This window comes from Enhydra lutris, unplaced genomic scaffold (genome assembly GCF_002288905.1).
Source record: "Enhydra lutris kenyoni isolate GAN:26980312 unplaced genomic scaffold, ASM228890v2 scaffoldscaffold13, whole genome shotgun sequence".
Classification (NCBI taxonomy): Eukaryota; Metazoa; Chordata; class Mammalia; order Carnivora; family Mustelidae; genus Enhydra; species Enhydra lutris.
This window is the reverse complement of record NW_019154097.1, coordinates 41,395,004-41,409,921: the sequence shown is the minus strand read 5'-3', so window position 1 is coordinate 41,409,921 and position 14,918 is coordinate 41,395,004. Positions and strand designations below refer to the sequence as shown.

Here is a 14,918-nt window from a genome sequence, read left to right as displayed (position 1 = left end):
AGGGAGTGTTGGGAAGGTGCTCTGAGCCCCCCCCATTCGGAGAGAGGCTGGGGGCTGGTGCCTACCTCCTGCCCCAAGCCCCAGGAGACGCTCCCGCGTGGCCCTCGAGGAAGCTGCCGCGTATGCCCCGCACTCGGAGGGCATCATTGAGCAGTGCAGGGCTCCTGCCCCGAAGTCCAGACACCAAGGGACTGGCCAGCTTCCTCAGTGAGTGAGCACGGCTGCGGGGGGAATCGGCCCGTCCTCCTAGAATGAGGAACTCAGGAGCCTCCCGCGGGAGCGGAACGGGGTGCGGTGGCGAAGGTCTTCCATGCAGACCAAATGGGAACTACAGAGAACAGAGACGGACCTCCGAGAGACAAAGGCAGAGCCACGGGGCGCGGAGGAGGGAGTAAGCCACCATCAGAAGCACACGTCTCGGAGGACGCTTGGTCCGTGCAAGGAACCTGGTCAGGGGCCGCCATGGACAATGTCCCCAGAAAAGCAATGACACTGCTGCTGGGAGAAGAGGCAACTGTAAACCCGGGGAAGGGGACAGCACAGAGGCACCTCGTGCCCGAGGAGGGGGAGAGCACAGAGGCATCTTAGGTCAGTGCCACGGAAGAACTTTCTACTTCTCCGTCTCCTGCCTCCCCAACCACTCCCCAGACCCTAGGCAGATTCCAAACAGCAGCTGGCAAACAGACCAGAGAGCAGACCAGATGGAAGGAGTTTCACCTTTGAATTAAATGAGAAACTCTGAGTTTCGTTAGTAAGACTAGGTATATATTACACAAATTGGGCACTGTACTGCCAAATTAAGACTTTGTGTCTTAGGGGCGCCTGGGTGGCTCCGTGGTTTGGTTAAAGCCTCTGCCTTCGGCTCAGGTCATGATCTCAGGGTCCTGGAATCGAGTCCCGCATCGGGCTCTCTGCTCAGCAGGGAGCCTGCTTCCTCCTCTCTCTCTGCCCACTTGTGAACTGTCTGTCAAATAAATAAAATCTTTTAAAAATATATTTTTTTAATAAAATCTTTTAAAAAAATATTTTTATAATGGAGATTTAGGTGCATATGAAACAAAATTAAAATAAATACTCCAAAAGCTGACAGTGATTTTTCTGGAGCAATAGAATTATTGATAGAATTTTGCCCTTTCTCTATTTCCTAAATTCTATTATTATAGGTATGTTCTTTTATAATGAAAAAGTTTAATAGGCAAAATTAAATAAACGTTGAATTTGTTTTTTTTTTCAATTACCATTTGTTATAGTATGGGACCACCCTGCATAAAATTAGAGTCCTCATGTTTTACAGAAGAATTAAGTTCTTAAGCCTTACATAATTCAAAAGTAACAAAAAAAAAAAAAAAAAACTAGCAAAAAAACTAGCAAAGATAGGGGATGCCTGGGTGGCTCAGTGGGTTAACCATCTGCCTTTGGCTCAGGTCATGATCCCAGGGTCTGGGATTCAGTCCCACATCCGGCTCCTTGCTCAGCAGGGAGTCTGCTTCTCCCTCTGCCTGCTGCTCCCCTTGCTTGTGTGCTCTCCTCTCGCTCTATCTCTGGCAAATAAGTAAATAAAATCTTCTTAAAAAAATGGGAGACAGTCTTATATGGCAATATCATAAATAGTTTATGATTCATTTGATAATTACATTTTTCTTGTTTTGTTTTGGGAGCATGGAGGGAAAGTAGGTCCTCATACTTACCATTTCAAATCCTCAGGAAAGGTGAAGGGTACAAGGAAGCCCCCCAGGCCCCCCACCCAGATCCACCACTTCCGCTCCACCATTACCTGGCTATCCATCCATGTGCGTGCACGCGAGCGCATGCGCAAACACATGCGCACACACGCCCACAAGACACACACATGTGCAGAATGAACCACTTGCACGTGGTAGGCACCGTGATACTTTACCCTTAAATACTGTGAATGCATCTCCTAAAAAAGGCAAGACAGAACTGTAGAACTATAATATCATTATCACAACAAAGGGAATTAATGAAGAGCCGATATTATCTACTTCAAAAACTCCATTTCAAATACTCTCAAGTGTCCAGACAACGGCTTTTTCTCTTCAAGATCAAAGATCGTACGATGCATCTGATTATGTTTCATTTGTCTTTGTAAACCTTAAGAACTGTCCCCACTCCACGTTTTGTTGTGTTTATGATGCTGACTCTTTATTTTAATTTATTTCTGGGGGCACCTCGGTGGCTCAGTCAGTTAAACGTCTGCCTCTGGCTCAGGTCAGATCCCGGGGTTCTAGGATCAAGCCCTGCATCAGGCTCCCTGATCAGGGAGCATCAGGCTCCCCGCTGATCAGGGAGCCTTCTCTGCCTCTCCTTCTGTTGCTCCCCCTGCTTGTTCTCCCGCTGTCAAATAAATAAATAAAATCTTTTTTTTTATTTTTTTTTTTTTAATGTAGGCTCCACATCCAACACGGGCCTTGAACTCACGACCCTGGGATCAAGAGTCACATGCTCTACACACTGAGCCAGACAGCCACCCCAGACATCGACTCTTTCTAGAGTCCGGCCAGCTGTCTCCAAGACTATCTGGCGTTCTGGGTTTGTCTGTTTCCCCACGATTAAATTCAGGCTCAACATCTTCGACACAGAAGTAAAAGACGATACTGTATACATCTTACCATACCCATCCTATCAGGAGGCACACAAGGCTGGTTTAATACAGATGACGAAGCTGAACTTGACTGTGTGTGGAATCCAGGCACATCATCTCTTCCCGCCACATCCATGTGTTCACTAACTGGGAAGCTACACTGAGCTTTCACGTCCAAACATTTACTGGGATTTCCTTCACTCCATTTGTAAAGGTACATTTTATCCTTTGTAAAGAGCAAAATATCTGAAAGGGTATGTTCCCCCCACTGATTTATTTATTTTTGGCGCATCTAAGTGGGTTAGTTTGGGGGATATTTTGAAACTATGTGACTATCTGTTCCCCAAAGGCATTTCACCCAATCCTTGCTTAAATCAATTATTACACGGGATTGAAAACAAGTGATTTTCTAATTCGATCATGGCTTCTATATTTATTACCTGAAAACCTTCTACAAAGACGTTCTCCTGTACCTCCTCTTTGTTCAGTAGCACAACGACTGATTTTCTTTTAATTTGACACACTAGAATCCACATGGTCATTATATAATCACTGCGCTCATCTTTGATGCCCAAAGTGTCCCCAGTTTGGCCTGTGGGAAACTCTCTGAGCTAGTTCTTACGTCCTTTGGACGTATCTCCGTCAGTCACTGAGGATCTACTTTCCCAACGAGATGTCCCAGGCCCATGTGACTCTCCTTTCCTCAACCCTGGAAGAAGTCATTTTTCCAAGAAGTCCCGGTTCCTTTAAGTGAAGGAGGACATTTAGAAAACCAGATTCGAGCGCTCACTACCTTGGTTTCCAGGCCTGCGGCATAACAGAGCACACATCTGTTCTCTGTCCCCAGTTCCTGGCAGGGAGCTTCAGAAAACCTTGGCATTTTCTAAGTGCCAGAAGGGTCACTGTTATGCAAATGAGGTGACTGGACTGGGGGGGGTGTCCCTAAATAGCTTCAGGATGGGGGCTGGTCATCGGAAAGACCAACAGCTCGGTGCAACTTGGGCCAGCTGGATCTGCAGGGCAAGAAACAGGAAGGGAGGTCAGCTGGAGAAAGGAGAACGAGTTCAGTCCGTGGCCAATGACCTACTCGGCCGGGCCTATGCAATGAGACCCCAGTAAGAGTTCCGGATATGGAAGCTCAGCACAGCTCCGTCAGTGAACTCGGGGTGCGGCGGGAAGGGGCGATGTGCCTGGATTTACAGAAACTCTTGAGTCTCTTCCCCATCCCTCTGCTCTCAGACCTTGCTCTACGTGTCTTTTCCAGTGGTTGTTTCTAATTTGCATTCTTTCAAACTGTCATTGTGAGTGCTTTCGGTGAGTTCTGGGTCATTCCAGCAAGTTCCCGAAACAGGGGGGATCACGAGACCCCCAAATCTATAACCAGTTGATCCGAAGTACTGGTGGCCCCCAACTGAGAGCTGCCAACGGAAGTGGAGGCCGTCTCGGGCAAGACCATGACCTACACCTGCAGAGTCTGAGGCTGACTCCAGGTGGTGTCGGAGTCAAACCCCACAGCAGGTCACCTGCACTGAACTGGGTTAGCTGGGGTCAGAGCACGAAGGGTTCCGGGGCACCTGACTGGTGCAGGTGATTAAGCGTCCGACTCTAGGTTTTGGCTCAGTCGTGATCTCACTATCATGAGATCGAGCGAGCCACGGCAGCCCCGTGTCAGGCCCTACACCCAGCACCGAGTCTACTTGAGATTCTCTCCCTGTCTCTCTGCCCCTCCTGCTCATGCTCTCTCTTTCTCAAATAAACAAATATATCTTTAAGGGAAAAAAAAAAAAAAAGAATATGAAAGGTTCTTTCCGCAAACACAGCTACAAATACTATTTACACACACACACTCAAATTACAAATGTGTAAATGTGCCATGACAATAAACACATCTTATTTTTAAAAATCGGATGTTCAGGTCAACTCCCAAATCAAATCCAACACCACATGAAAATCACATTAATACACGTGAATCCACCTTATCAATTTTTTTAAGTAGGCTCCATACCCAGTGCGGAGCTCAACACAGGGCTCAAGCTCACGACCCCGAGACTAAGACCTGAGCTGAAATCAAGTGCGTAACCAACTGAGCCACCCGGACGGCCCCCGCCTTACCGCTTTCCACAGCTGCACAACAGTATCTATACAGTGCGGATAATTCATGCTTTTCCAACCAAGATCTGGCAGTTGTTCGCTACACGTGCTTATAGCTAGCTTTGTGTGTTCGCTGTTTTGTACTTGTAAACCTGGATCTGCAAGGCAAATCGCACATCTGGGCCTGCTGGATCGTGAGTAAATGCACGAGAATTTGGGAGACTACCAAAAGCCCCCGGTTACGCCACTCCAGACTCCCATCACCAAGCTGCACACACCTGTTCTCCCCGAGCCTCACCGGCTGCGTGTCCAGTTTCTGAACATTCGCTGTTCCGGCAGGTGAGAAATCTCGGTCGGTGTGGTTTCAATGTGCATGTCCTTCATTTTAAGTGAATCTGAGCATTTTTTCATATGCTTAAAGACCATCTGTGCAACTTTTTTAGAGACTTGCCTATTCGAGGGGGTTGGACAATTTTTCCATGAGGTTTCAGGTCTTTTTTCTTTCAACTTCTAAGAGCGATTTGTAGAGTAGAAAAATTAACTCCTTCTTTATTATATAAAAGGCAAATATTTTCCCCTCTTTATCATTTGTCTTTTGACTTGCAAAATCTTTTTTAAAAACCATTGGTAAATTCAATCTTTTATTGCTTCTAGATTTTTAAATTTATTTTAAATTAACATATAATGTATTATCTGTTTCGGGGGTACAGGCCTGTGAGTCATCACTTACACACTTCATAGCGTTCACTATAGCACAAACCTTCCCCGGTGTCCATCACCCGGCCACCCTATTGCTTATAGATTTTGAATCATACAGAAAACCTTCCTCCAAGTTCAAAATAATGCATCTAAGTCAACTCTGTTATTTATATATTTTTTCAACACTGAGATTTCTGACCCAATGTAATTCATCCCAACACACATAAGAGGCAGAGCCAATTTTAAATTTTCACAAGTAGCTATCTAGTTGCCAATATCATCTCTCTTAAAAGTGTGTTTTTTCCCTCAGGGAAAAGAGATACCACCTTTTTATATACAAAATTCCCATATATTTTGGGGTCTATTCCTGAAATTTTACTCTGTTGCGTGGATCTGTCTCAAAAGGAGCCAAAACAGTTTTAATTAGATACCTCATAGTAAGTTTTAACATCTAGTAGGACTGGTTTTTCTCCTTACTATGCCAAGGCTTTCCTCACCACTCTCACATGTTTATTTTTCCACATGAATCAATAAGGCCGGCTCCAGGAAAAAAAAAAAAAAAAGTTATTGAAACTTAATTTTTTAATGGGATTTCATCAAATTTGTGTATTAACAAGAAACGGCATCTTTAGAACAGAGCCACCATATCTACAAACAAGAGGTGTGACTATTCAAGGCATTTTTGTATCTTTCAGGAATACTTTCAGTTTTCATCAGAGATTTAGGACATTACTTTTCAGGATTATTTCTATATCCTTATTTACCTTTTACATAGCTGCTGGAGAGGAATTTTCTCTTCTGCCAGGGCTTCTAACTGGTTATTGTTTGGAAATGTACTATTATATCCTGTCACTTTACTGATTTCTTTCATTTGAGGTTGTGTTAATTTTATCATTGATTTTCTGGGATTTTTCCACGGTTTTATCTCTTTTGTTTCTAACACTTATGCACTTGCTACATCTGTAGTAGGATATTCTCACTTCCCAAAACTTATATATAAATCGAGTCTATATGATTTTCTGCTCTTGTGTATATTACACTATTTCAATTTCAGACCACTGGAATGTGTGTCAAATCCTCCCGCACCGTCCGCTCTCACATTCCTCTGACCACGACAACGACAAGCCAAACTAACATCTCCCGAACTCCTAGGTCCTCCACCTACGCTGATCTTAGCCCCGACAAACCAAGGTGCTGTCCCTAAACCCAACATGGCTCAGTCTCTGGGACAGGGAAGCACCTGTAAGGGAGGTCCCCCTGGAATCCCAACACGATCTTTTCATGCTGCTCAACCCGTCTCTCCAGCCACAGCACAGAATGAAGCCCCTGTAACCATCTGCCCTTTCCTCAGCTCCTGCCCTGGGAGCCAGGTGAGCGTCCAACTCTTGATCCAGGCTCAGCTCACACTCTCAGGGTCCTGAGATCAGCCCTGTGTCGGGCTCTGCCCGGGGCGTGGAGCCTGCTCGACGGCCTCTCTCTCCGCCCATTCTCTTCCCCTCGCCCCGCTCGCACTCTCTACCCTAAAAAACTTAAAATTTTTTTCAAAATTGTTAAAAGATGGCAAAGATGTCAGGAAGAAGGCCCAGAAAGACGACTCAGATGGAGTCTGAGCCAGGTGGCAGCCAGTTGCAGGGTCCACACTGCCTCTCCCAGGGTTACGCTACCTTTTCTCTCTTCACGCAGCTCACAATCCTGCCGAGGTCCTCAACATCAACGACAGGATTCAGATTCGGAGGGTCTTTGGCACCGGACTCGTCCTCACTGGTGCTCTCAAAGGGCTCTTCCTCCTGGAACATCAACGCATCGAAACACACTGTTCAAAGTAGCAAAGCTCCCAAACTGTGAGTCCCTGGAGAGATATGAGATGTATTAGGCCAGAGGTCAGCAAGCCAAGCCCCACAAGCCGAATGCAGCTAGCCTCAGGCCCAATCCAAGGGCAACCGTCACTTTACGCATCATCTGTAGCTACTTTTACACATCACCGTGAGACAGCGGCAGGATTAACAGCTGCAACAGAAACCATCCGACCCATAAAGACGGAATATCCACCAGTGAGCCCTTCACAGAAAAAGTTTCCTGATCACTGTCTGAGACACAGAAACAACCAGGCTTAGTGAGGAACTAAATGCAGGAATGAGGAAAAGGAAGGACTTAAGCATGGTTTCAAGTTTCTTCTAGAAGTAATTGAGTTGGTGGTGCCGTTCACTGAAATGAGAAAGATGAGGGGAGAAACAGACCAGGAGTAGAAGTGAAAAGCTCCATTTTGAATGTGTAAAGTGTGAGATGCCTCATTCAAGCGGAGATTTTTAAAGAGGATGCACAGACGGGAACAAAATCAGGGCAAACCTCAGGGCTGGAAATATAAACCTGGGACTGGCCAGCACACAGACAGAACACAAGGCCACGAAACTGGATAAGCTCATCCAGGAAGAAAGTACCAACAAAGAACCGCACACCAAGCCCTGAAACACTGCACCACGTAGAGGTTGGAAAAGGGAGGACGATCCCAAGTGGAAAAGAAAGCAAAGCATGAGAATGGTATGGACAGTCAGGGGGAAGTGATTCAAAGAAGTCAGTACCAAACACCACAGAGCAGTCAAGTAAAATGAAGACACAGAAATATCCTCGGGGCCTGACAACACTGTGTCCTGAGGCCTGGGGAAGAGCAGTCGCTGTGGGGCAGAGAGCCAGTCTGGAGAGCCAGTCCGGAGTTGGGGGGTGTGACCTGGGACTTCTGCTCCCAGATGCCGGGTGAAGGGCACTGAACACCCCCACTCTGGAAAATAACACGGGGGCTCAGCTGGTTGGGTGTCTGCCTTCGGCTCACATCATGGTCTGGAATCCTGGGATCGAGCCCCCCATCAGGCTCCCTGCTTGGCGGGGAGTCTGCTTCTCCCTCTGCCTGCTATTCCCAGAGCCTGTGCACACTCTCTCTCTCTCTTCCACTCTTGTTCCATCTCAAATAAATAATTATTTTTTTAAAAAAAGAAAAGAACACTAAATAACAGAGTATTTTAATAACACAATTTTAAAAGTGTCACTGAGTTGGCAAACATAGGATGAATTCAAAGTGGACAAATATGAACTAAAAAGGGTAGAGGTAAGTAAGCGAGAGACGGAACAGAGAGCATCCGCCGGCCTCTAGAGAATCTGACAGCCAGACAGGACCCAGGGAAAAGCAGGCAAAGTCAAGGAGATGATACGGGGAGGAGAGACTAACACAGAAGACCAAAGTCAAAGCTGGCACCCTACGAGGCTGCATTTCTCATATACAGATAAATTAGAAATAAATATTCTGTGCAGGAGGAGAAAGCAGAGAAAACAGGCAGAAAATTAGGGGGAAAAAACAGAGCAAAGAAAAAATAAAAGGATATTCCAAAGCTTCTAAAGTTTTGGGGAGGGGTAGAAGAGAATCTTATAATAAAAATTCAGAATCAAATTAAACTGAAGTTCCCAAAAGCAATACTCTAACTAGAAGAAAGTTGATCAATGTGGTCAATTTTCTGGGGGAAAAAATGAAATTTACTCTGATCTAGAACTCTACTAAGTGAAGGATCAGTTTACTCCAAGTGCACAATAAAGAATACAGACATGAAAATTCTGAAAATTTCCTTCCAAAACAACCCTCCTCACACCCTAGAGAATGTGCTCCAAAATGAGAGTCAACCAAGAAATAGGAAGACAGGAGATACCAGAACCAGGGACTCCAACCCAGGAAGCCAGTCAACGGAAGGACTTCATCCGTACCAAGTCTTGGAGAAGAGCCATGCATCCAAAACCATGGAGGAGAAAGGAATCGTGAGAGCCCTCCAAGAAATCAATAAAAACTACAGGATACTGAAAAATAATTTCCAGTTCCACTAGAATTTTGGAATGAGTCAGTGACAATCATAGAGAGATGAAAGCAGATGCAGCCACTACCTAAGGGAAGTAAGTGTACAGGAACGAACACGGGACACCACAGAACAAAGACGGGAGGAGCACGTGCACAGTCAACAGATACGGTCTGGCCAGGAAGTGAGATCCAACCGCACAAACAAAATGAGAGGAAGGGAAGTGATACCATTTGTGTGTCCATGTGAGACAGAGACAGAGACTTTGAACTGCTTTAAAAATCAAGAAATAGCAAGAAGAGCCTATTATTTAGGAATACAGAGGTAAATATCTGATGAAAAAGCTAGAATTAAAAATGACTGCCCTGGGAAAGTAAGAATTAGAATAAGGCAAGAGAATATAGTTTGTTTGTTTGTTTTTTAAAGATTTTATTTATTTATTTGACAGAGATCACAAGTAGGCAGAGAGGCAGGCAGAGAGAGAGGGGGAAGCAGGCTCCCTGCTGAGCAGTGAGCCCGATGCGGGGCTCGATCCCAGGACCCTGGGATCATGACCTGAGCCGAAGGCAGAGGCTTAACCCACTGAGCCACCCAGGCGCCCCAAGAGAGTATAGTTTTTAATTATAAGCCTAGAAGCACTATTTGAGGGTTTAAACGTACAAGTGTTACTTTTGATTAAAAAAAAATTTTTTTTATCTAAGTTTGTTTAAATGTCAAGACCCGAGGCTGCTATCAGCCAAAATGGCAGAGCAGGCGACTCCACGGGGCTCTCCTCCCACAGAAACAACCAAAAGTTAGGATTTAACTCTGACTAATTCCCAGAGATCTGACAAAGGTTTACAAGAACCAAGTAAACACTGAATCGAGAAAAAGGAAACTTGCGATGCCTGCGTGGCTCAGACGGTTGAGCGTCCAACTCTTGATCTGGGCTCAGGTCATGGTCTCAGGGTCCTGGGATCGAGTCTCGCATCAGGCTCCGCACTCAGCAGGGAGTCTGTTTTAAATTCTCTCGCCCTCTCCCTCTGCCCCTCCCCCTCCTCGAGCCCAGGCACACAGACTCTCTCTCAAAAATGAATAAATAAATCTTAAAGAAAATTATCATATGAGCTCTCTGATATGAGGAATTTGAGAAGCAGGGCAAGAGGTCGTAGGGGGTAGGGAAGGAAAAAGTGAAACAAGATGGGATCGGAGGGAGACAAACCGTAAGACTCTCTAAATCTCACAAAGCAAACCGAAGGCTGCTGGCGGGTGGGGGCTAAGGATGGGGCGGCTGGGGGATGGGTATTGGGGAGGGTGTGTGCTATGGTGAGTGCTGCGAAGTGTGTAAGCCTGATGACTCACAGACCTGTACCCCTGAAACAGATAATACATATGTTAATAGAAATAAATCAATCTTTTTTAAAAAAAAGGAAACTTAAAAACATCCAAGGAAATCTGCCACAACAGTAGCTGAAAACAAACTGAAGAAACAGATTTCAGAAACCATGCACAATAGACAGTTTTCACCAAGTCACTAAACAAACAATTACAACCCAACAAACTACAGAAATAAACCCTGAGCAGGGAAAGAATCTGACTTCCAGAGCTGATGTATTACGATATTCGGAACTTGCAGCTTTCAACACAACGGCACAGAGAAGGACTAAAACAGTCTGGCCCGCCCGAAGGAGAAATCAACCAAAACCATCCCTGAGGAAACGCAGACTCCCCCAATAAAGACTTCAAGTCAATGGTCTTAAAAATGCTCCAAGGGGGCGCCTGGGTGGCTCAGTGGGTTAAGCCTCTGACTTCAGCTCAGGTCATGATCCCGGGGTCCTGGGATCGAGCCCCGCATCGGGCTCTCTGCTCAGCAGGGAGCCTGCTTCCTCCTCTCTCTCTCCATCTGCTTCTCTGCCTACTTGTGATCTCTAATAAATAAAAATAAAATCTTAAAAAAGAAAAAAATGCTCCAAGACCTGAAGAAACCCAGAACGACGTCCCAACAGAGAACATCAACACAGAGACAGAAATTATAGAAAGGAAACAAAGAAATTCTTGCTCTGAAAAGACTAATAACTGAACTAAAAATGTCACTAGAGGTTTTAGCAGCAGATCTGGGCAGGCAGAAGCAAAGCAAACGTGATCACGGATCAGCTGGAAACGGGCCGATCTGAAAACAAGTGTCCCAGCACCTAGAAAAGGGGCACTCTGAAACACGGGACCGAGAATGTACTCAACACCAGTGCGCCACATCCTTTACAACAGTTAATCGGTTCGTCGTATGTACGTGCATTTTACCTCAATTTTATCAAACAGTGTAGAAACATATTAAGGACCAATGGGAGGGGCGATAAGCAAACACAAGCAGAAAGACTAGCTAGAGGGGCGCCTGGGTGGCTCAGTGGGTTAAAGCCTCTGCCTTCAGCTCAGGTCATGATCTCAGGGTCCTGGGATCGAGCCCCGCATCGGGCTCTCTGCTCAGTGGGGAGTCTGCTTCCTCCTCTCCCTCTGCCTGCTGCTCTGCCTACTTGTGATCTCTGTCTGTCAAATAAATGAATAAAATCTTAAAAAAAAAAAAAACAAAAAGACTAGCTAGAAAAGAGAACAGGAAATACAAACAGCAGCGGACACATACAGAATGAAGGAAACATTTGTTTCTTATTTGCTTTTCCTGTTCCTTTGAACAGGATGACTCCAAGGCCATGTTCATCAATCTACAGAACAATGTAATGGTGGGGAAGAGACAAACAAGAGACAGAAAGAGACCCAGAAAACACAGAGAAAAAGCCCTTGATCCCAGAGCACAAAGTGGCTTTGACAGGAGTCGGTCAGGCCCACGGTGTCCTGCGGCACAAGAGACGGGGAGGGAAGCGTTACAGGAGACCTGGCAGCTTCCCATGATAGCTGGAGGAACACGCAGGGAGAAAAAGTACTGAACAGCCAGTCCCCTGGGAGAGCGAGAAGGGAACTTAAACAAGAACGCTGGATGCTGCTGGGCAGGTCTGAGTGCACACATGGGCCTCGAACTGGGGTCAAGGAGCAGGCAGCATGGAAACCGGCGGGCAAGGGGCAGGTTTCAACCTGGTCTGGGGTCTGACTGGTCGGGTTAGTAGACTGGAAGGCAAGGCAACTGGAGATCGTTCGTAAAAGAATGAGCATAAAACCCAAACTGGGAAAGGACAGAAGCGGCGTAAGCAGTTTTCATTATCCCATGAAAAAGGTATGAAACCAAAAGAATTTTAAAGTAGGACACGTGAGAGACCAGAGGCGAGGTCATGGGAACACAAAATTTCAGAGGTGACTGCGGAAGTGAGGGGCCAAGGTCAGCGAAGGCAACGGCTGCTGGAGGCATGAAGGCCAGGCACCTGGCAGGCAGGACACTGCGTCAGTCACCCGCACGAAGCTTTCCCCAAAGGGGAATGACAGGAACAGGGTGCAGAGAAAGTGAGTCAGAAAGTAAGGCGGTTCCTGAATGACACAAGTGAGCGGGCGACCAAAGGCAGACTGACAGCCGTGACGGCAGCGGCACCGTCCGGTGACACGAGCTTCTGAGGAACAAGGACCGGACACGCTTAGAAAGTGAGGGAAAAAAGAGAGGAACCGAGGGTGACGGGCAGCCTTCCAGTCCGAGTGACTAACGCAGCCGTCCAGCGAGAGAGTCGGGAGGAAGACGTGCTTAGGGGACACGAGGTTGGGACACACGTAAGCTCAGCCTCAGCAACGACAGCAGAAGCCCCCAGGCCGGCGCCACCGCCGTCGCAGAGAACCGGGAGGCGCGGCGCGCACGCGGGCAGCCCTGGGAAGGCCCGCCTGTCGCACACGCCGCCCCGGAGCCGCATCTCCCTCCTAACCAGAAGCCAGGGACAGCGTTTCTGGGGGCAGAGGTGAGGCCCAGCGAGCACCCACACGCAGGACAGCAGCGAGAGCCGGACACGGGGCTGCATACCGCGGACGATCCGCACTGGCCTCTCTCGCAGCTGCCCTCACAGGGCTTCTTCTCTCCTTTCTCGAGTGTCTGCAGCTGAGCGAGGAACTGGGTCTTCCAGGCTCTGAAGTCGGCCTCGATGCTGCCGTGTGTGCTGTTCGCCACGTCACAGTCCCCCTCCCCTCTCGCCACCACGCGGTGGGCACCAAGCATCCAGAGCCACTTGTCAACGTTCCTGCCAACCTGCGAGAAGACAGAGGAGCTAAGACGCAGTCCTCGAACTAGCAGGCCGGGAGCTGGCCCTGCAAAGGGCCCGAGTTCCTCCGGGACGCCATCACCGAGCCCGTCACCGAGCCCGTCACCGAGCCCGTCACCGACGCCGTCACCGACCCCGTCACCAGTCACCGACCCCATCACCGGCCCCGTCACCGGCCCCGTCACCAGTCACCGACCCCATCACCGACCCCGTCACCGGCTGCTGCCAGAAGAGGAACTTGGCCTCAACGGGCCCTCCGGCCCCAGCCACAACCTACAAACACTACAAACACTACACTGGCTACAGCGGACAGAACCCGCAAAAGACTCTTTATAAACAAAGGGACAAAGCCCTTTACTAGGGTAAGGGTTGCTGCCTTTAAAAAACTGAAAACTACTATTCTAAGTCAGGGTCAGAATAAAGTAACTCGTTAGCAAAGAAACTTTGTTCCAAAAGGCAGCAAAGCCCACGTTAATAACAAAGGGCCACGCAGTCCGTCTGGCCAGACTCAGACCTCAGCAGCTCCAAACTCCGACGCGCTGCAGGCGGCCGCGGCTGAGCTGGCACGGCGGCTACCGAGCAGCACGGTGAGGAGTTCAAAATCCGAACGGGCTTCCTGAGGACCAGGCACTACACAGAGCGTGTACACGCCTGAACTGAACCGGTTTGGGGTCTACTTCCTTCGAAAATATGGTCAGAAACACACACCTTGATACAACAACTGAACGAAAACAAGCTTAAGGAAAGACCTGCACCTGCACCTGCACTCACGTTCTACCGTGGACACGTGGGCCAGGTGGGGCCCATGTTGGGAAGAGGTACAAGTACAAAAGTTCTAGTAACTGTTAAGAACCACAAGAAACAGGGGCGCCTGGGTGGCTCAGTGGGTTGGGCCTCTGCCTTCAGCTCGGGTCATGGTCTCAGGGTCCTGGGATCAAGCCCCGCATCGGGCTCTCTGCTCGGCGGGGAGCCTGCTTCCCCTGCTCGCTCTGTCTGCCTCTCTGCCCACTTGTGATGTCTCTCTCCCTCTGTCAAATAAATAAATAAAATCTTTTTAAAATTAAATAAAGTATAGAGAACAGACTGCAAAAGGAGCCAAATTAACTTCATTAGAAAAAAGATCTAGGAAAACAAAACAATGTTTTATTACTTAAAAGACAATAAATGTCTTTCTTATACTTCCCTTTAAAAATTAATGACCAAAGCGTAGTAAGTCAATCAGAGAAAGACAGCTATCATATGATCTCCTTGATATGAGGAAGTGGAGATGCAATGTGGGGGGTTAAGGGGGTAGGAAAAGAATAAATGAAACAAGATGGGATCGGGAGGGAGACAAACCATAAGAGACTCTTAATCTCACAAAACAAACTGAGGGTTGCTGGGGGGAGGGGGGAGGGAGAGGGTGGCGGGGTTATGGACATTGGGGAGGGTATGTGCTATGGTGAGTGCTGTGAAGTGTGTAAACCTGGCGATTCACAGACCTGTACCCCTGGGGTTAATAATACATTATATGTTAATAAAAAAAAAAAAGAA

General features: G+C 47.4%; 1 protein-coding gene across 1 annotated transcript in view; it reads right to left on the bottom strand.

Moving 5' to 3' along the window:
* Positions 1-14,918, bottom strand: part of LOC111146247 (S-adenosyl-L-methionine-dependent tRNA 4-demethylwyosine synthase-like) — a 204,297-nt gene that overhangs the window by 179,404 nt on the left and 9,975 nt on the right. The window contains exons 6-7 of the mRNA XM_022501708.1: positions 13,151-13,372; positions 7,057-7,179 (exon numbers count right to left, since the gene is read on the bottom strand). Of these exons, the coding sequence (XP_022357416.1) occupies positions 7,057-7,179; positions 13,151-13,372 (345 nt within the window). The remainder of the gene's footprint in view (positions 1-7,056; positions 7,180-13,150; positions 13,373-14,918) is intronic.